An 18,268-nucleotide genomic window follows, 5' to 3' on the forward strand; every position below is an offset into this window, starting at 1 on the left:
AGCCTTGAGCAAAAGAAGCTCAGGGACAATGCCTAGGCAGGAAGGAAGGAAGGAAGGAAGGAAGGAAGGAAGGAAGGAAGGAAGGAAGGAAGGAAGGAAGGAAGGAAGGAAGGAAGAAAGAAAGGAAGGAAGGAAGGAAGGAAGGAGGGAGGGAGGGAGGGAAGGAGGGAGGAAGGGAGGGAAGGAAGGAGGGAGGGAGGCAAGGAAGGAAGGAAGGAAGGAAGGAAGGAAGGATGGAAGGGAGGGAGGGAGGGAGAAAGAGAGAGAAGGAAAGAAAGAAAGAAAGAGAGAGAGGGGGAGGGAGGGAAGAGAAAGAGAGAAAGGAAGGAAAGAAGGAAGGAAGGAGAGAGAGAAAGGGAGGAAGAGAAGGAGGGAGGGAAGAAGGGAGGGGGGAGGGAGGGAAAAGGAAGAAAAGAAAGGAAAGGAAAAGGAAAGGAAAGGAAAGGAAAAAGGTAAAAAGAAGAGCTGTCCAGTAGGCACACTGTCTTCACTGCCCCTCATATATGCACAGCATCTTGATATTTGGAAATCATGGGGAAAATGATACATCTTAACCCTAAAACCTCCAATGATAGCTCTGCACTGATTTCTAAAAAGCATATGCCAATGTCAAGGTAATAGAAGAAAATGCATAAATTTGTTCTCTGATTTTAACCAGTTTTGAATCATCAATTTCTGCATCTGTGCAGGAAAGTTCTCTCCTTTGTGGCACTGCAGTTCAATGATGATGGTGTGGGTGCTGAGTTAATCTGGAAATTGCTTTGTTGGAAAAATATTAATACTGTATCTCTAAAAGCTTTGGGTAAAAAGAAAAAAATATATATAATAAGCTTTAAAAAATAAAAGCAAAACAAAAGGCTAACCATCACTGTAATATGAAATACAATTGTTTTTCATTTCCATTGCTGGGAATGAGTGTAGCTTCCAAGTGGAGTAATGGAGATTCAGACTCACATGTAGGATTTCTAAGTGGAAAAAGGCCGGAAAACATCAGTGTAATTACAAGTGATGGGAAATCGGCCGCACCTCTCTTTCAAGTCCAGCTTCCTGGCCTGGCGTGGGAGGGTCTGGGTGAATGACCGGCCCACTCTTGGAAGAGAGAGGAGGACAAACTCAAAAACCCAGGAACTGGGAGAAAACATGCTCAGTCGCGTCCAACTCCTTCTACCCCTCCAAGCAGTAGGAATAGAGATGAAAGTTGGGTTCTCCCTTTGATACCACAGTCACCACACTGCTAAGGGTGGGCTGCCTACCCTCAGAGTCACCTCTGCTTTAAAGAGTCACTCAGAGGGTCGGTGTTGGTGGATCACACATGTAATCCTAGCTACTCAAATGTCAGGGATCGGAGGATGGCGGTTCAAAGCCAGCAAGGAGAGGAAAGTCCCGTGAGACCCTTATCTCCAATTAACCACCAAAAGTTTTTTTAAAAACAACAACTGGAAGTAGAGCTGTGGCTCAAGTGGTAGAGTGCCAGTCTGGAACTAAAAAGCTAAGACATAGTGCTCAGGCCCTCACCTGCATGCCCATGCACGCGCGCACACACACACACACACACACACACACACACACACACACACAGAGTCACTTAGAGCAGCAGTAACAACAAGAATTAACCATTATGGAGGACTTACCATGTGCCAAGGACATGTCTTATTTCAGCTCCTTATCAACTTAGGTGTATATTCGTTTCCCAAGAACCAATGAAGAAAATGGATTCATATATGGTGAAGCCAGGAGTCAGACCCCAGGACCACAACTCAAAAGCTCCCCCTGAGGGCTGCTACAGGCCCCTCAAACCCAACCCCGCCCCCCATCTCCAGCTACCAGGCAGAATGCAGCCATCATCTCTCCAAAACTCAGAAATAAAAGGAAATTAAATAGAATATAAAACTGAACCAAAAGCCATGAAGAGGTTTTAAAAAAGCATTCTAGTTTTCCCATTTTTTTTTTCCTTTCCACCCTGGTTTGGATTAAATATGGTAATACACATAAGCCTTTAGCCAAGTGCCCCACACAAAATAAGTACTTAGTAAATGTTAGCCAGTAGTAGCAGTAGGGCTGTTTATTATTACTATTATAGGATTCCTGTTGGCCCATAAATTCAGGTCTAACCAATTAGCCTAAAGTCTTGGATAACTACCTCAAAAGTTGCCACACCCATTCCATGAAGTCCACTCTTCCTTTCTTTGAAGGTCAATGTTTTGACATAGCTTATTTGGAGTGGCCTATTTCTGTAATTCACGTAATTACTAAGGAAAAGAATAAAGTTAATTCCCTTTTTCCCCCAAGACTATCAACACAGTATTTGTTCTGTTTAATGTCACTTTGGATTACTAAGAGACATAAAAATCCCCAAACATAAACATCATTAAACAAAAACCTATTCAAGTGGAATACAAAACACACTAAAGAGTCATCATTAAATCCTTAAAGTTTTTCTTTGGTTGTTTTGTGGTTGTTGTTGTTTGTTTGTTGTCTCTCTCTTTGCTTTTTTAAACATCTCCACCCAAAACTCAAAACACAAGCTGTGGAGTTCAGAGGAAAACAATCAGCCTCCTCAACTTGAGCTACAAAAACAGAGGTCCAAGGCCTGTACATCTACATCCTAAGTTTCTATTCACCCTGCACGTGCTGGTTTCAAAAGCAGAATGGTTTTGGTCATTTTAATGTTGTTTAGATTACTTCCTACAATATTGTGTTTGAGGGTTTAGAAAGACAATCCAGCCTTGAGAACAGCAGAAGTCTCAAAGGAAAGAATACGTCTATGGAGTTTTGAAAGTATATATTCATTTCTGGAGCACGGGACACAAATTTCAAAGTGACTTTGCAGTCTTCCTGGCTATTGGTCATCTTGCCTCGAGATTGTATATTTATCTGGACATTTCTCAGCCTCCAAGCTTGGCTTTCAGTTTAGAATCTCAGAAATGAAAAGCTGGGAGAATCAGAGATGACAAGGGGCGGGGAAAAAAAAAGGCCTAGCTTGTTTAAATGCATCATGAGGTGATGATATTCTCTAGGCACGATGCCCTTAAAGCATTAAGTCTGTATATTGAAAAGAAAAGAACAGGGCTGGTCAGCTCAGCTTCCATCTACACCCCCTTTACATCAGGCTTCCCTTTAAGTAGCTGTACAACCATGGGCAAGTTATTTAAACTTTCTGGGCCTAAATTCCCCATAATACCTACCTGGAGGGGCTGCTTCTGGGATTAAATGAGATAACTTCTAGGAAAGTTCCTCGGCTAAATCCCTTATTTAAAACCAAAGCCCCAGTCAGTGAGCCCAAGGACTACACTTTGACCTTAATACATATTATGTGCGATCCCCACAAGGAAAGCCTGCGTGTGTTCTGTGGGATTAGGAGTCCCACGTGAGGGGTCCATGCTGGAGAGATGTGCAGATCAAAGGCTTCCCCTAAATTAGAAGCCACTGCATCCATCCTTTCTCTCGGACTGATGGTGTACTCTCTCGAGCTGTCACATCCAGGGACCCAGCAAAGAAAACAAGCTCAATTATACACTGTTAAGGCAATAAACTCAAAGTCCTGGGGGGAAATAAAATAACCAGAATTTAAACTTTCCTATGTGTCAAAACATGCACACTTACGTGATAGGCTGGTCAAAGCCATAAAGCTGGAAAATGTTCATACAAAATAAAAATCATTCTCCATCGAATTCCACCGCTCAGATACCTTTACTTTTGAAGAATAATTCAGTATTTTAGATACCTTTAAATTTTGAGTCAACTACCTACATTTTTCCCCCCTCACTCTACATAGGAGTCAGCCTATAAGATGCTCATGGTCATCGCTGGACAAAGCTAGAGATCCGGCCACCTGCGGTTCACATCTGTCATCCTAGCTACTCAGAAAGCTGAAATCTGGGGATCGCAGTTCAAAGCCAGCCCAGACAGGAAAGTCTATGAGACTCTTATCTCTAATCAACCACCAAAAAGCTTGAAGTAGAGCTGCAGCTTAAGAGGTAGAGGGCCAGTCTTGAGTGAAAAAGTTAAGTGACACCACCTAGGCATTGAGTTCAAGCCTTAGTACCAGAACAGGCGCACACACACACACACACACAGAAACAAGTAAACAGTCCCCATCACATGGCCCACTGGAGTTACTGCAAGATCAGCTGGCACTTTGTCCCATGCCTGTGGAGTTCAGTTTTGCACATCCATCAATCACCTTGCAGGTCTAAAACCAGCAGCTCCCCTCGAGTGTACTCATAGGTCCAGTGAGAGAAAGCTAACATCAGCTCCTCCAGGGTGTTGCTAGGGACAATTTCATCTCCATTGTTGTTGTTGTACTTCTGGAACGCTCCTGTCATGTATTTCTCAATAGTTAACCACTGGTTGGCCGTATGGCAGTAGATTAAGAAAACTTCCAAGAACCTGTGATGGAAAAGACACCGTTGGCCTCACACACGGCAGCAGTGGTGAGACTCACCCATCAGAACGGTTCTCCCAACTTGCCCTAACAGAGCCTTGTGGACATGACCTTGCCCTCCCTGACAAGGAATACAAGAACTGGGAGGTAGGGTTTTGGGTTTTGGTTTGGTGTTTTTCCTCTATGTGTCCCACCTGCCTTCATGTTGAAAAGCATCCCGATTTTTACTAGTACTAGACCCACCTTTGCTTGCTGTGCTCAACAAAGTTCCTTGTAAAGGAACCAATAAAGCTTCGCTGTCCGTTCTTAGCACCCAGTTATGATCAGGATGGGTAAATGTGTGTGGAAACAAGTGGAAAATGGTAAGAGTTTATTCTTATGAACTTCCCAATTCCTTTAAGTGGCTGAGGGTGAGGAAGAAATTCTGTCTGAGGTAGAGAGACTTTTCTACCTTGATGCTCCTGACATCAGGAGCGGCGCCGCCCCGGATCTGCCTGTTTTGCATAATTGCAATGATGGTAGGGACGGCCATCAGAGCATCTGCCTGAATTCCTCTAATGCATCTCTGCAACACCTCATTCTCTTTTTCACCAGTTTATATAACTATGGAAGGAAAACTCCAAAACTAAGGGCACAGGAATTTCCAGTGTGTCCAACATTTCTCAGGACTAATGGGATGAGAGGATGGTAACATAAATTCTCCTTAAAAGAAAGGCCTCCAATGCCATGATTCTCTTACCTTGGTGTGTAAGGAATGGTTTGTGGTTTCACCTGGTTGAAGGTGTAGATTAGTTTTTGAGCAGCTCTTTGTTGTTGAATTTCCTACAAAATAGGAAGCATTATATATAAATTTGTGTTGTATGTACATATGTATATATAATTAATCACACACATATATGTAATGTATGTTGTATGTGTTGTGCATATTACATATATTAGACATACATTATACATGAATAATATAAACATATAATAAGTATATAGGCCATATGTAAATATGTGTGTTGTGTACTTATGGTTTTATATATATATGTGTGTGTGTGTGTGTGTGTAAGATACATAAGGTTGCTAACCTACACACACTAAATAATGATCACAGAATACTTAGAAACTACTCAGGACGTAAATTTTAACATTATTTAGTTCTCACCACCCCCGAATCGAAAGCCTTCCAAAGTACAAATAACAGAACTCACTCCTTCCGAAAACGCGCAGGCTCCTTTCTGGTTGAAGGTAATGGTTTGGGATGGGGACATAACCAGGGCTGTCTGCGGCCTGTCCGCCTGGGCTCTGGGTCTCTGCACCTGAGACTTACCCGGAGGCACAGATGAAGCACAGTGCTGTCCCGGAAGATCTCGTGCCATGTCTGCACCACCTCGGGGAGAAAGGACTTCACGATGAACACCTGTCCTGGCTTGAGCACGTCGTCCTCAGACCAGGTGCTGATGACTCTCATGGCTTTGCGCAGGCCGCCGCCCAGCTCCTCTTGAGACAACGCCTGGATCATCGCAGCTCTCCCGTACTGCGACCAAGAGGACATGCTCTTACCCAGGTTCAGAGGGGAACTCTCCTCCAGCTTGTAGAGCGTCACCTCTTCCCCTGCTGCAAAGAGAGGTGACGACCAGGTGTCCAATGAGATCCCAGGAGCCTCAGTGTGGGTGGTGCCCTTACCATCAATGCACAATCGGCTCCATCCTCCCCGCCCCCCATCAGAAAAGAGGACTTCCCGGAGTTAGGGGCTGTGTTGACTTATTATCTAGTAAAAGCAGGGAGGGGAGGAAGGGACAACACATTAAACATGTGCAAGAATTCAGTGGGCCATGGGCTGGGAAGGTGGTTCAGTGGTAGAGCGCTTGCCTTGCATGCCTGAGGCCCTGGGTTCGATTCCTCAGCACCACATAAGCAAAAAGAAAAAAAGCCGGAAGTGGCACTGTGGCTCAAGTGGTAGAGCGCTAGCCTTGAGCTGAAGAGCTGAGGGACAGCGCCCAGGCCCAGAGTTAGGCCCCACGACCGGACCCAAAAAAAAAGAATTCAGTGGGCCACATCTGCAATCCCAGCTACTCAGGAGGTGGAGTTGAGGAGAATTCATAGCTCCAGACCCTCATAGGCAAATAATTAACAAGACACCAGCTCAACTAATGAGCTGGGCATGACAATTCACACCTGTCATCCTAGCTACATGCAAAACATAAGACTATGATCCAGGCCCAAAGAGGGCTGAGGTATGGCTTAAATGGTAGAGCAGTTCAAGGCCCTGAGTTCAACCCTCAGTACTGAAAAAAAAAATCAACCTAAATTATACTTACTGTGGACTCTCAATAGACAAAAAAAAAAAAAAAAAAAAACCAGTATCTAAGTCTGGGTATGCTTCTTTTGTTAAGGCAAATATTTCTAACAAGGCCATTTCACTTATAGTTATTACCATCCTTCTGAGGAGACTTATTAGATATGTTTTTCTCATTCACTTTCCTATGGTATATTAATATTAAAAATATACTGTATATCTGTTTCCGAACTCTCTGTGCTTCTGTGCTTCATGGGAATTTGGGGTTGGGGGGGGTGGTACCCTGCTCCAAAGCTATCTAACAAGGAGCAGTTCTTACCAGGCAATAAGCACAATGTTAATTCTGCCTGTCAGAAGAAACATCATCTAAACAGAGCTTCATCATGGATATGTCTCATTTTCGTCTATCTTGGCTTCAAATGTTTATTGTTTTGTTTGTTGTGACCACATCCCCTCTCATTGTAGCTAATTCCTTACCAATAAACACATTTAGAGAATGCTTCGTAACGTATTTCCAACTATGTATTCTTAGTGCCCAGAGAAACACCACTGAAGATCTTTTTGGAGACCTAATCCCTAGAGGATTTACAGCAGAGCTACTGATTTGAAAAAACAGCCATGCAGCCAAGTAGGGGAGAAGGCATTAGCAATCAGAGTCCAGCCTGGTCTCTCCCTGTGAGCAGGCTGAGAACTGAGTTCAAAGGTAACAGGAGGAGCCTTGCATTGTCCATTTGCTCCTGATTTCTCATGCTACACAGAGAGTCCCTACTAGCCTTGGCTTAACAGGAGATGCTGATCCTTTCCTATTCCAGCCCTGAAAAATGGCATTTATCCTCTGGGATAAGAGCAGTCAATGGGTGTGAAATAAAACAGACAAATGAAAACCTATGTATAGCTGGGCACCGGTGGCTCACATCTATCATCTTAGCTACTCAAGAGGCTGAGATAGGAAAATCAAGATTCAAAGCTAGCCTAGACCGAAGACTCCATAAGACCTTTATCTCCAATTAAGCAGCAAAAACAAAAAGACAGAAGTGGAGGTAAGGTTCAAGTGTAGCGGCTAGCCTTGAATGGAAAAGCTGAGCAAGAGTATGAGGCCCTAAAGTCAAGCCCTGGTACTGGTGCACACACAAAGAAGTTCAAAGACTTCATCTTTTTTTTTCCTATGCACTTCTGGCCTTCAGTCAATAAATTCCAGGTGCAACCACAATACTTTCTTCCAGCTGCTACTCACTGGTAGATGTTATCCCCACAGTGTCAGATTCTGACCCTAAATCCTGACTACAGAATGTTGGTTTTTGGAAGTGAATTTCCCTAAGCTACAGCCATGGACAAAAGGAAATGTTCAAGTGAAACAATGCACCTGCACTGTGTTCTCGCCTTGACAATCAGATGTTACCCCTCATCCTTAGCTCAGACTCCAGAACGTAGTAATGCTACTCACCGAACAGCTGGATTGGTGTGAATGGTATGGTCTGAGAGAGCCTCATTAAATTATTCCTCTCAATAGCTGCAAACAAGAGCAGATTTGCTGTTTCAAGTCTGAATCAATGGATTAAATTTATAGGAAACCTCCATTGTACATGTTCATACAATACCAGAATGCCTCATTTCAAACACTTTTATTTTTGCCTTTACTAAAATATATTATTGCTGGGCACTGATGGCTTACATCTGTCATCCTAGCTACTCAGGATGCTGAGATCTGAGGATCCCAGTTCAAAGCCAGCCTGGACAGGAAAAGCCATGAGACTCTTATCTCCAATTAATCACCAGAAAACCAGAAGTAGGGCTGTGGCTCAAAGTCGTAGAGCACTCACCTTGAGCAAAAAGAGCTCAGGGACAGCACCAGGCCCTGACTTCAAGCTCCAAGACCGACCATCCTCCCCCCTGAAAAAAAATTATGTACATTCTAAAGCTATAAATCATGTCTCAAAGTCTTAGGAACATTTTTCTGTAAGATTTTCCCAACATAGTCCACAACAGGACTGACCCTCCCAGCTGGCATGTAACTCAAATATATGTGGAACTTCCTTTTAAATGGTGTTCCTTTTTCCCAGCAAGTACAATCCACCGTAGACTATGAGGACACCTGCTGTTGGTTTTTCACAGTTCACCTTCTTTTCCCCCCTCCAGAGAGAACTGAAGACGAAGTTTAATTAGAAGCAAGTTATCTGCATTTTGCCATTAAGAGCCCTAGCCAAACAGCTCAGAGTCGATAGGAGTTACACTATTCCTCACCAGAGACTTTTTAAAGTTGACAGCTGGAGTCAAAATAACAGATTACTGTGGGGCTGAAAGACCTTGAGTAAAGGATTTGTGTATTATCCCCGCCAAAGCTGAGAGCAATGACCCCCAAGAAACCGCCCAGTGGCACAAGTCCCGTTGGTTGTTACGTTGTTTTGCATTTCAGAGTGTGTTCTCTTGAATTCTCAACTAGCCCTCTGGCAGACTGGTCCTCAGGAAGGGCAGTACAATTGCTCCCACTTGGAAGAAAAGAAAAAAGACAATGGAAGCGCTGTAAAGCGATGTTGCTTCTGAGAGCCGAGACCCTTGACATCTTTGTTTAATAACAGCTCTGTCAGACAAGCTTGGTTGAACTTGTTCTGTGGTGTTAGCATCCGCCCAGAGGTCACGTTCCCTGTGCATCCTGGGAAGATGCGAAGCTCTCCATTAAGAACTAGTTCAAGTCTGTCTTCTCTCAAGTGCAAAACATTAAGGTTCTGGTTTGGGGCTAGCTTCAAGCTTGTTAGGAATTTTGAGAGCCCAGGGTTATCTTCTCCTTCAACATGTAGAACTTTGTGAAATAAACATTGGTTTAATTTCTTTTTATGCCAGTCCTGGGGCTTGAATTTGAGGCCTAGGTGCTGTCCCTGGGCTTTTGTGCTCAAGGCTAGTGCTCTACCACTTTGAAACACAGCTCTACTTCTGGCTTTTTGATATTTAATTGGAGGTAAGAGTTTCATGGACTTTCCTGCCCAGGCTGGATTTGAAACACGCTCCTCAGAGTTCAGTCTCCTGAGTAGCTAGGATTACAGGCATGAGCCACCAGCGCCCGGCTGAAATGAGTATTTTTAAATATAATGTTATTGTTATTGTTGAGGTGTTGTATGTGGAAAAAGGTAACCTCTTCAATAATTGGTAGTGAGAAAACTAGTAGAAAACTAAAATTTATCTCTGTCACCATGCACCAATATCAACTCAAAGTGAATCAATGTCAGACATGAAACTTTGGAAACTACTGCAGGAAAGAGCAGGAGAAACATTAGAACTTATAGGCATAGGCAGGAACTTTTTGAAACCAGTTCCAAGGAAATAGGAGAGAGACTTGACAAATGGGATTATATCAAAATAAAAAGTTTCTGCACAGGAAAGAACACAGGTACTAAACTAGAAATATGGTCAACAGATTGGGAGATCTTTACCAGTCGGACATCCAGCAAAGGCCTGAAATAACTATCTTTTTTTAATTTAATTTTTATTTTTTAATTGTTATTATGAAGGTGATGTACAGAGCTGAAATAACTATCTTTTAATCCAAACTGTCTCTCCTTCTTTCCTTCCTTCCTTCCTTCCTTCCTTCCTTCCTTCCTTCCTTCCTTCCTTCCCTCCTTCCTTCCTTCTCTCTTGTTTGCTTGCTTTCTTGCTTTGTTTTTGAGGCAAGGTTTTGCTGTGTAGTCCAGGCTACTTAGCCTCAAACTTGAAATCCTCCGGTCTCAGCCTCCTCAGTGTGAATCATAACACTCAGATCTGAATTTTCTTAAATTCTGACAACTTGCTTTACCACACAGATCTAGATATCCTTTCCTATCCGAGTAAATGACTCTCCAACTGTGAAGTGATATCATTAATTAATATCGAATTGATCCGTGTTTCTGTTTCCAAATTCAGACATTTAGCTCAGTTGACCCGTATGCAAACATGCTTCCTACCTGAATAATGGCGGTGAGGCTCTTGGGGGCTTTTTAAGAAGGCTGAGATGCCTGAAATTACAGGAAAGATTGGCATTTTAATTAGTTGGCTCGAGATAAATACGCCCATATAAAGATATTGCTTTCAAAGTTATTATTGACCAGGTTAATCAGAACAACTTCTCGGTGTTCAAAAAGAAGGTGGGGGGAGGGGCGGGCTTTCCTAATATCTTCTAACCACATGATTGTGCGTGGTGACCTGACAGCTTCTAATCATCAGTGTAATATCTCCAAACACATTTATAGAGGGAATTGAAGAAAGACAGGTAATATTAGCCTCCAAGACGGATTTCCTCTGAACCAATTACACCGCCGAGGACCAGAAGTTCCTCTCTGCCTATCACAGTTCATGACACTCCAGAAGCTCGATTCTCTCTGTTCCCTGCCCAAATGCTGCACCAACAGAAAGGTGTTATTAATGCCATGTTATCAGCAGTACCTCATGGACCTGAAATAACAACAAAATGATGGAAATGCTTTAAGATTAGATACTAGAAACAAAGGGGGAATGGGTAATTTAGCAAGGAGGATTGTGTTAGGCTGCCACGTGTGCTGGGGAAAAACTCCTCTAACTTTAACTCACTCTCTTCCATCTGCTCCAGATCTAAATTACGAGACTCCAGAGAATGCCTTTGCAACAGTTTTGCCACTCCATTAAAAAAAAAAAAAAAAATCAACATTAAATTGGAGAAACTTTAATCTCACAATAATAACTGCTTTCTCCCTAGAAACGAGCTGGATCACACACCTACCCCCCCCCCCCCCCGCCTTCTTATTACTGGGTAAGCGAAGGGACCAGCATTCTTTGAGGGTTCATGGCAAAAAAAGAGTTAAGATCAGCAAATTCTGTCAGCAATCAAATGTGTGCTTTCAGCACCCACTATGGGTCATGAGAGGTAAAGCAGGTGAAATTCCAGCCTTAGAGAAAAGTAAACACAAAGTACTAGATTAAAAGGACAGAGGACTAGCCAGACACGGGTGGCTCACATCTGAACTCCTAGCTAGCTATTTAGAAGGCTGAGATCTGAGGGTCACAGTCTGAAGAAGCCAGCCTGGGTAGGAAAGTCTGTGAAACTCTTATCTCTAATTACACACACACACACACACACACACAGAGCCAGAAGTGGAGCTGTGGCTCAAATTGTAGAGAAACAGTCTAAGCTAAAACATAAATAAATAAAAATTAAAAACAAAACACTATGATCACAATTCTGTTTTCTTTTTTTTAATTTTTTTTTGGGTCTGGTCATGGGGCCTGAACTCTGGGCCTGGGCGCTGTCCCTCAGCTCTTCAGCTCAAGGCTAGCGCTCTACCACTTGAGCCACAGCGCCACTTCCGGCTTTTTTCTTTTTGCTTATGTGGTACTGAGGAATCGAACCCAGGGCCTCATGCATGCAAGGCAAGTGCTCTACCACTGAGCCACCTTCCCAGCCCCCACAATTCTGTTTTCTAAGCAAAGATGAATAGTGAAGCTTATGGAATACACTAGTTCTACAGAGGTAGGAGTTTATAGACAAACAGTGGACTATTCACCGTCTGTGAGCATCTGAATACTTTATCACCTAAGGTCCTGGACGATGTGATTATATCAATCCCAGTCCCTACTCTATGCTCAGCACTGGCCTATTCTCAACTGGCCTATAATCAAATGAATAAAGCCTCTGGCTGCAGAGCTTATTTCTAGTTGGCATTTGGGGTATAGTCCCATTGAAACTATACAAGAGATGCCTTCTACAAACAATATCATGACTGGCTCTTAATGAATAATAGTATTTTTAATGACAGTGTCCAGACATGGTAGCACATGCTTGTAAACCCAGATACTCAGAAGGTGGAGGGAGGCAGATCATGGTCCAATGCTAGCTCCAACCAAAGCATGAGACCCTATCTGAAAAACAAACTAACAGCAAAAGAAAGGTCTTAAGACATAGAGAGGAAGTGCTAAGAAAACAGGAAGTCCTAAATTCAATCCCAGCACCACACACACAAAAACAAAGTAGCAATAAAAACTGTCAGAGAGTAGAAATAAGTTCGGCAGGCTCACCCCCATTCATAAAGAAAAAAAAATGGGAAAACCAGTCAAAAACAAATATTTCAAAATGTATCAACCCACACAGTCTTGATTTATCTGAGAAAAGACAGTCAATCCTATTTTTCTAATAAATTTTCTACTGTGTACAGTAGACAAAAACCATAAATTCAAAAACTACACAAGACTCAGAGGCCCGCTACACCCCACCCTTAATATGAGGAAAATAAAAATAAAAGTGTAGAAATAAAAACTTACTGTCAATTCCACTTGAACTTTGCCTCCTGTTTGGGGGAGAAAAGAAGGGAAAGTACTTAGAGAAATCTTTCAATGAGCAAACAAAAGAAATGCTTGGGACAGAAACAATAATATGTATCCATAGCTACCCAATATCACCAAACAATAACCAAATAATAAACTAAAGTACCCATTACGTCATATTCATACTTTCATCTATAGAGAAATGTATAGGCCTACAATTATGTTCATCGGAAACCAAACACTTAAGCCACTTGCTGTATATACCCTGAGCTAACTGAGAAGCAGATGGGTTTTTCTTTTTCTTTTTTTTTTCTTTAATTAGCTATGTGATCACATAACATGTATAAGATTTAACTGTATTTGTGCTGTTTTGGATCAATTAGACTAAGGGCTTACTGAACTATGCAAAGGAGATGCCTACAAATGCGTGCATGAATGTCTCCGTACAAGCCAACAAATCAGTTTCATTAGCCCACGTGGCCCCTAAATGTGCAAAAGCCGGGATTAGCTCTCTTTAAATTGTAACTTGCCCTGTTCACGCAGCCATGGGCAAGTCGGAATAAATGCATTCAATGACTATCTCCAGTGTTTAAGGTCCTTAGGGAAGAAAGTACAATTACAATTATTGTTTAATTTCATGCTGCAATAGCCGACCACTCTGCATGAACGTAAACTACTGAACCTTTGGGAGAAGAAAGTCATGAGTCCTCTCAGTCTAGAGTCAGGCTTGCCGGGCAGCTGGGAGGGCAGCTTCCGAGAAAGACCGTCTCCAACAAAGCTGATGACCACAAAGTAGAAACACCTTCTACCTGCTATGCACCAACTGATTCATCTGTAGAGTCAATGGCATGGAATTATGGTGTACACCTGTAGTCCCAGCTCTAGGGGAAGCCGAGACAGGCGGACTACTTAGACCTAGGAGGTTCAAGACTAGTCTAGGCAACATAGCAAACCCTTTCCTCTTGAACACATAGAAGTAAAATTACAATAGAATCATCTTGGTTTTGTTTTCAAATTTTATTTCTCTGAATAGATAAAATCCCAGGTCAATACTCAACTCTACGGCCAGGTGAGCTTTCCATAAATTCATTGTACCTCCAAACCACCTTCTCTCTCTGTCCCAGTTCTTTTCAGAGTTACCAAATTGACAACTGAGATAGTGAAAATGCCAACAAGAATGGACAAAGAAAGAAGGGGGGGAGGGAAGGATGGAAGGAAGGAAGGAAGAAAGGAAGGAAGGAAGGAGGGAAAGAGGGAAGGAGGGAAGGAAGGAAGGAAGGAAGGAGGGAAAGAGGGAAGGAGGGAAGGAAGGAAGGAAGAAAGAAAGGAAGAAAGGAAGAAGGGAGGGAGGAAGGGAAGGAAGGAAGGAAGGAAGGAAGGAAGGAAGGAAGAAGGGAGGGAGGGAGGAAGGGAGGGAAGGAAGGAAGGAAGGAAGGAAGGAAGGATGGAAGGAAGGAAGGAAGGAAGGAAGGAGTGAAGGAAGGAGGAATGAAAGAGGGAAGGAGGGAGGGAAGGAGGTAAGGAGGAAGGAAGGGAGGGAGGGAGGAAGGAAGGAAGGAAGGAAAAGGAAGGGAAGGGAGGGGAAGGGAAGGGAGGGGAAGGGAAGGGAGGGGAAGGAGGAGGAGGGGCATAATAATAATAATCAGATCCTCGGGCCTTTTCAGAATTTTTTAAAGCAACATAGGTTTTATTCTTTTTTAATTTTGTTTTTCGCCAGCCCCCCGGCTTGAACTGAAGGGCCTGGGCACTGTCCCCAAGCTTTTTTTATTGCTCAAGGCTAGCATCTACCACTAAAGCACTTCTGGCTCTTTTGGTAGTTTATTGAAGATAAAGAGTCTCTAGGACTTTCCTGTCCAGGCTGGCTTCAAATCATAATCCTCAGCCTCAGTTTCCAGAGTAGCTAGTAATACAGGCATGAGGTACTGATACCCAAGCCTCTCTTTATTTAATATCAAGTATTTAGACAAAAGGGTCTCATTCAAACAATCTTAGTTTTACTCTTTAATGCAAGTTTTCACTCTCACCTGTTTGCAATGGAAATTGTTATTCTGTGTGTGTGTGTGTGTGTGTGTGTGCATGTGCTTGTGCGTGTGTGCATGTGTGTGTGTGTGCGTGTGCACGTGTGCGTGTGCGTGTGTGTGTGTGTGTAAAGTGGACCTTTCTTCCTAATCAGAACAAAAAAATAAAACCCAAAGTTCATTTCATTTTTGTTTCGGCACTCAGAGCCTAGACACTGTTCCTTAGCTTTTTCGTCCAAGTCTGGCCCTCTACCACTTGAGCCACAGCTACACTTTGTGGCTTTTGGCAGATGACTTGAAGATACACGTCTTTCAGCCTTTCCTCCTGGGGCTGGCTTCAAACCAGGTTCCTCAGGCCTTAGCCTCCTGAGGGAGACAGACTCGTACAAAAATACTCACAGAAGGGTCCTCCTGAGGTTGCTGCTCCAGGAGTTCCATGAGGAGTTTTCAGACAGATTCTGAGCCAAAAAGAAAAGAAAAAAAGCATGACACGTGCTCCCAAGACAGCCCTTGACAGTGCCAGCTATACGAATGTGAAACACCCACCCTCCCCTTCCTCCAGCTCCTACTGTCTCCCAACAAACTAAATCTAAGCCACGAAGACCCATAAAGTTAGCATGCTATCCGAATAACCCAATACATGACGGACTTTGGCAGAATGAAATCACTTTGATGGGCACATGGAAAAGAATATGTAACATAGGAAAGATTTTTCTGAAGACCAAATATACAAAGTCGGTGAAGGGCCTGAAAGATGGAATTAAGATCCTTATATCCCATCATGGAGAGAAGATCCTCACTAGTGATTATGAATAGGCAAGTGGCATTGCCAGGCGTCTACTTCATTCTATTTCCTATTTATTTAAGTAACATTTTTAAAGAGCGAGTAAATTCTGGGCATTACTCTAGGGCTTTTCCCAGGGAATTCTCTTTCTTGTTACTAATGAAGCTCATGAGGGTACTAAGGGACATGAAGGCCAAAGAAATGTAAGTTCAGTGTCATGTACAAAAATGTTTTATGTGAAAACTGCCAAAATATTTTTACCTCTTGAGACTGCCTTAGATAATCGCTAATTTGTTCTGCATGCTGCTCGATTTCGTTGGTCTTCATTTTCTGATATATATAAGGTTCTAAACCTTAATTTTACAAACAAAAGGAAGAAAAAAATCAGAAAATACATGAACATGGGTTACACCCAAACCATATTTTCCAAAGAGAAAAATCAGAAAAAGTGAACACTTCAATGAAGTCAGCTCTTTCTTGCTTTTCTAGAACACTTTCCTGTGTTTCCTTTGCTCGTCTTTCTCAGGTGATTCAAAGCTATATGCTTTAATTCTATTCTTCTAGTTACTTTTAGATTTGTAATAACTTATACTTCTCCATCAAAGTCAAAAATTAAGTGATCTGTAATATTTCCTTTTATAAAGTGACGTCTTTACTAGAATTTTTATATTCACCTTCTCCTGCATGCTATAGCCCATACTTTATTTAACATGTTCAATTTTAAGTTATAAATTGTTTGAAATCCTTCTTTAGTAATGACACCAAACATCTTAATAGACAAAACAATAAAAGACAGACAGAAAAGAATGCTATTAGAAAGATTCAATTTTCACTCATTTCTTTCAAAGGATAAAGAGGATCATTATTGTCATTACTGGGCTTGAACTCAGGGCTTGGATGCTATCCTAAGCTCTTGGACTTAAGGCTGGAGCTCTATCGCTTGAGGCACAGTTCCAGCTCCAACTTTTTGGTGATTAATTGGAGATAAGAGTCTTCTTGCCTGGGCTGATTTCTAACCATGATCCTCATTTCTCAGCTTCCTGAGTAGGTAGGATTATAGGCATGAGCCACTAGCTCCCAGCTATCATCATTACTGTTTAAACCTGTTACTTAAGAATTGCCACAGATAGCAGGTATGTAACTACTTACTAATTTTCAATCTTTGTGACTACTTGATCACATAGTCCTTCTTTTAAAAAATAGTAATTCAAATAACAGTAAAACCCCTTTATCTAAAAAGTAAATATTATAAAATTCTGATCATTGCTGTCATTTTGTCCATAACCTGCCCTCTTCTTGTATTAGTTCACTTTCTAAGACAGGTTCATTGCTTCAGTTCCTAGCTGGTTGACCAGATTTGGATTCTCAAGGAACATTTCTTCACAGAACAACTCCATGTGGACAGTTTTAAATAAGCAATGACAAGTCAAATCTCCAACCTCTATGGCTTCTTATCAGTGTCACATGAACCTTCAAAGGTCATAAAATTAGACAAATTCCCCATCCCATAAATAAGACTACATGGATACTACCTAGAGAAAGTCTGTTGGAATGAGACCATATAAATCTTAGGTGTTTTTCTTTTCTTATTTCTTAAATCCTAATGGCTATTACTTTAAACAAATGAACTTTGCCCCTCTATAAAACTAACAAATATACACAAGATGATGGTAGCTCAGGCCTGTAAGCCTAGCTAGTCAGAAGGCTGAGATGTAAGGATCCCTGTTCAAAGCCAGCCCAGGGAAGGGAAATCTATGAGATTCTTATCTTCCATTAATTACCAAAAAGCTGAAAGTGGAGCTCTGGCTCAAGTGGTAGAGCAAAAAAAGCTCAGGGACAGTGTCCAGGCCCTGAAGTCAAGCCCCAGGATGGGCGGACACATACATAGATGTTACACCTCCTACTTCCCCTAGGGGGCATTACCATATTCTCCACCTTCATCTTAGCCTGAAAGAGCGGAGTTGAGATGTGGCTCAATGGTAGAACAAGCCTAGCATACTGAAGTTTTGTGTTTGGACCCCAGCACCATAAGCAAAGTAGCAGAAAACCAGTGGTGTAAAGAGTAGACCCTGGCAGGGTTTCAGGATAGAAGACTGTCTACAAGGGCACATACTCATCTGGCTAAATTTGGAGACTGTAAGCCAGTTTCTGCCACCCTCCTCTTCTGAGATGTTACTTTCTCCAAGTTCAGAGTTTAATTGGTCACTTTGACAGCAGCTGTTGACTGTGATGACCTGGAGAAGAAAGCCATACACTGGAGAATGGCGACATTAAGTGGGGACCACTCTGAGTCCCATTCATTGCAGCACTCTGGTGGAAAGCTGTTGAACAAACGTAGGCTGAGAATTTGAATCCCTTCACCCAGCCTAGCAAGAAGAAACATCCATCCCTTCAATGTCTGATAAAGAACTGGGGAATAGAGCAATTCACATTGGAGCAAGGCCCCAGTGGATCAATGCCTGAGCTACTCACAAAGCTGAGATCTGACGACCATGGTTCAAAGCCAGCCCAGGTAGGAAAGACTGTTAGACTTTTAT

At 42.4% G+C, this 18,268-nt stretch overlaps 1 protein-coding gene across 1 annotated transcript in view; it reads right to left on the reverse strand.

Moving 5' to 3' along the window:
* Positions 1–18,268, reverse strand: part of Trpm6 (transient receptor potential cation channel subfamily M member 6) — a gene marked incomplete at its 5' end in the record, with an annotated part of 70,298 nt that overhangs the window by 15,945 nt on the left and 36,085 nt on the right. Inside the window, 9 exons of the mRNA XM_042699368.1 lie at positions 4,184–4,389; positions 5,124–5,206; positions 5,700–5,986; positions 8,113–8,178; positions 10,601–10,651; positions 12,927–12,952; positions 15,347–15,405; positions 15,993–16,084; positions 17,845–17,965. Of these exons, the coding sequence (XP_042555302.1) occupies positions 4,184–4,389; positions 5,124–5,206; positions 5,700–5,986; positions 8,113–8,178; positions 10,601–10,651; positions 12,927–12,952; positions 15,347–15,405; positions 15,993–16,084; positions 17,845–17,965 (991 nt within the window). The remainder of the gene's footprint in view (positions 1–4,183; positions 4,390–5,123; positions 5,207–5,699; positions 5,987–8,112; positions 8,179–10,600; positions 10,652–12,926; positions 12,953–15,346; positions 15,406–15,992; positions 16,085–17,844; positions 17,966–18,268) is intronic.

This window comes from Dipodomys spectabilis, unplaced genomic scaffold, assembly GCF_019054845.1.
Source record: "Dipodomys spectabilis isolate Male_0828 unplaced genomic scaffold, ASM1905484v1 ptg000241l, whole genome shotgun sequence".
Classification (NCBI taxonomy): domain Eukaryota; kingdom Metazoa; phylum Chordata; class Mammalia; order Rodentia; family Heteromyidae; genus Dipodomys; species Dipodomys spectabilis.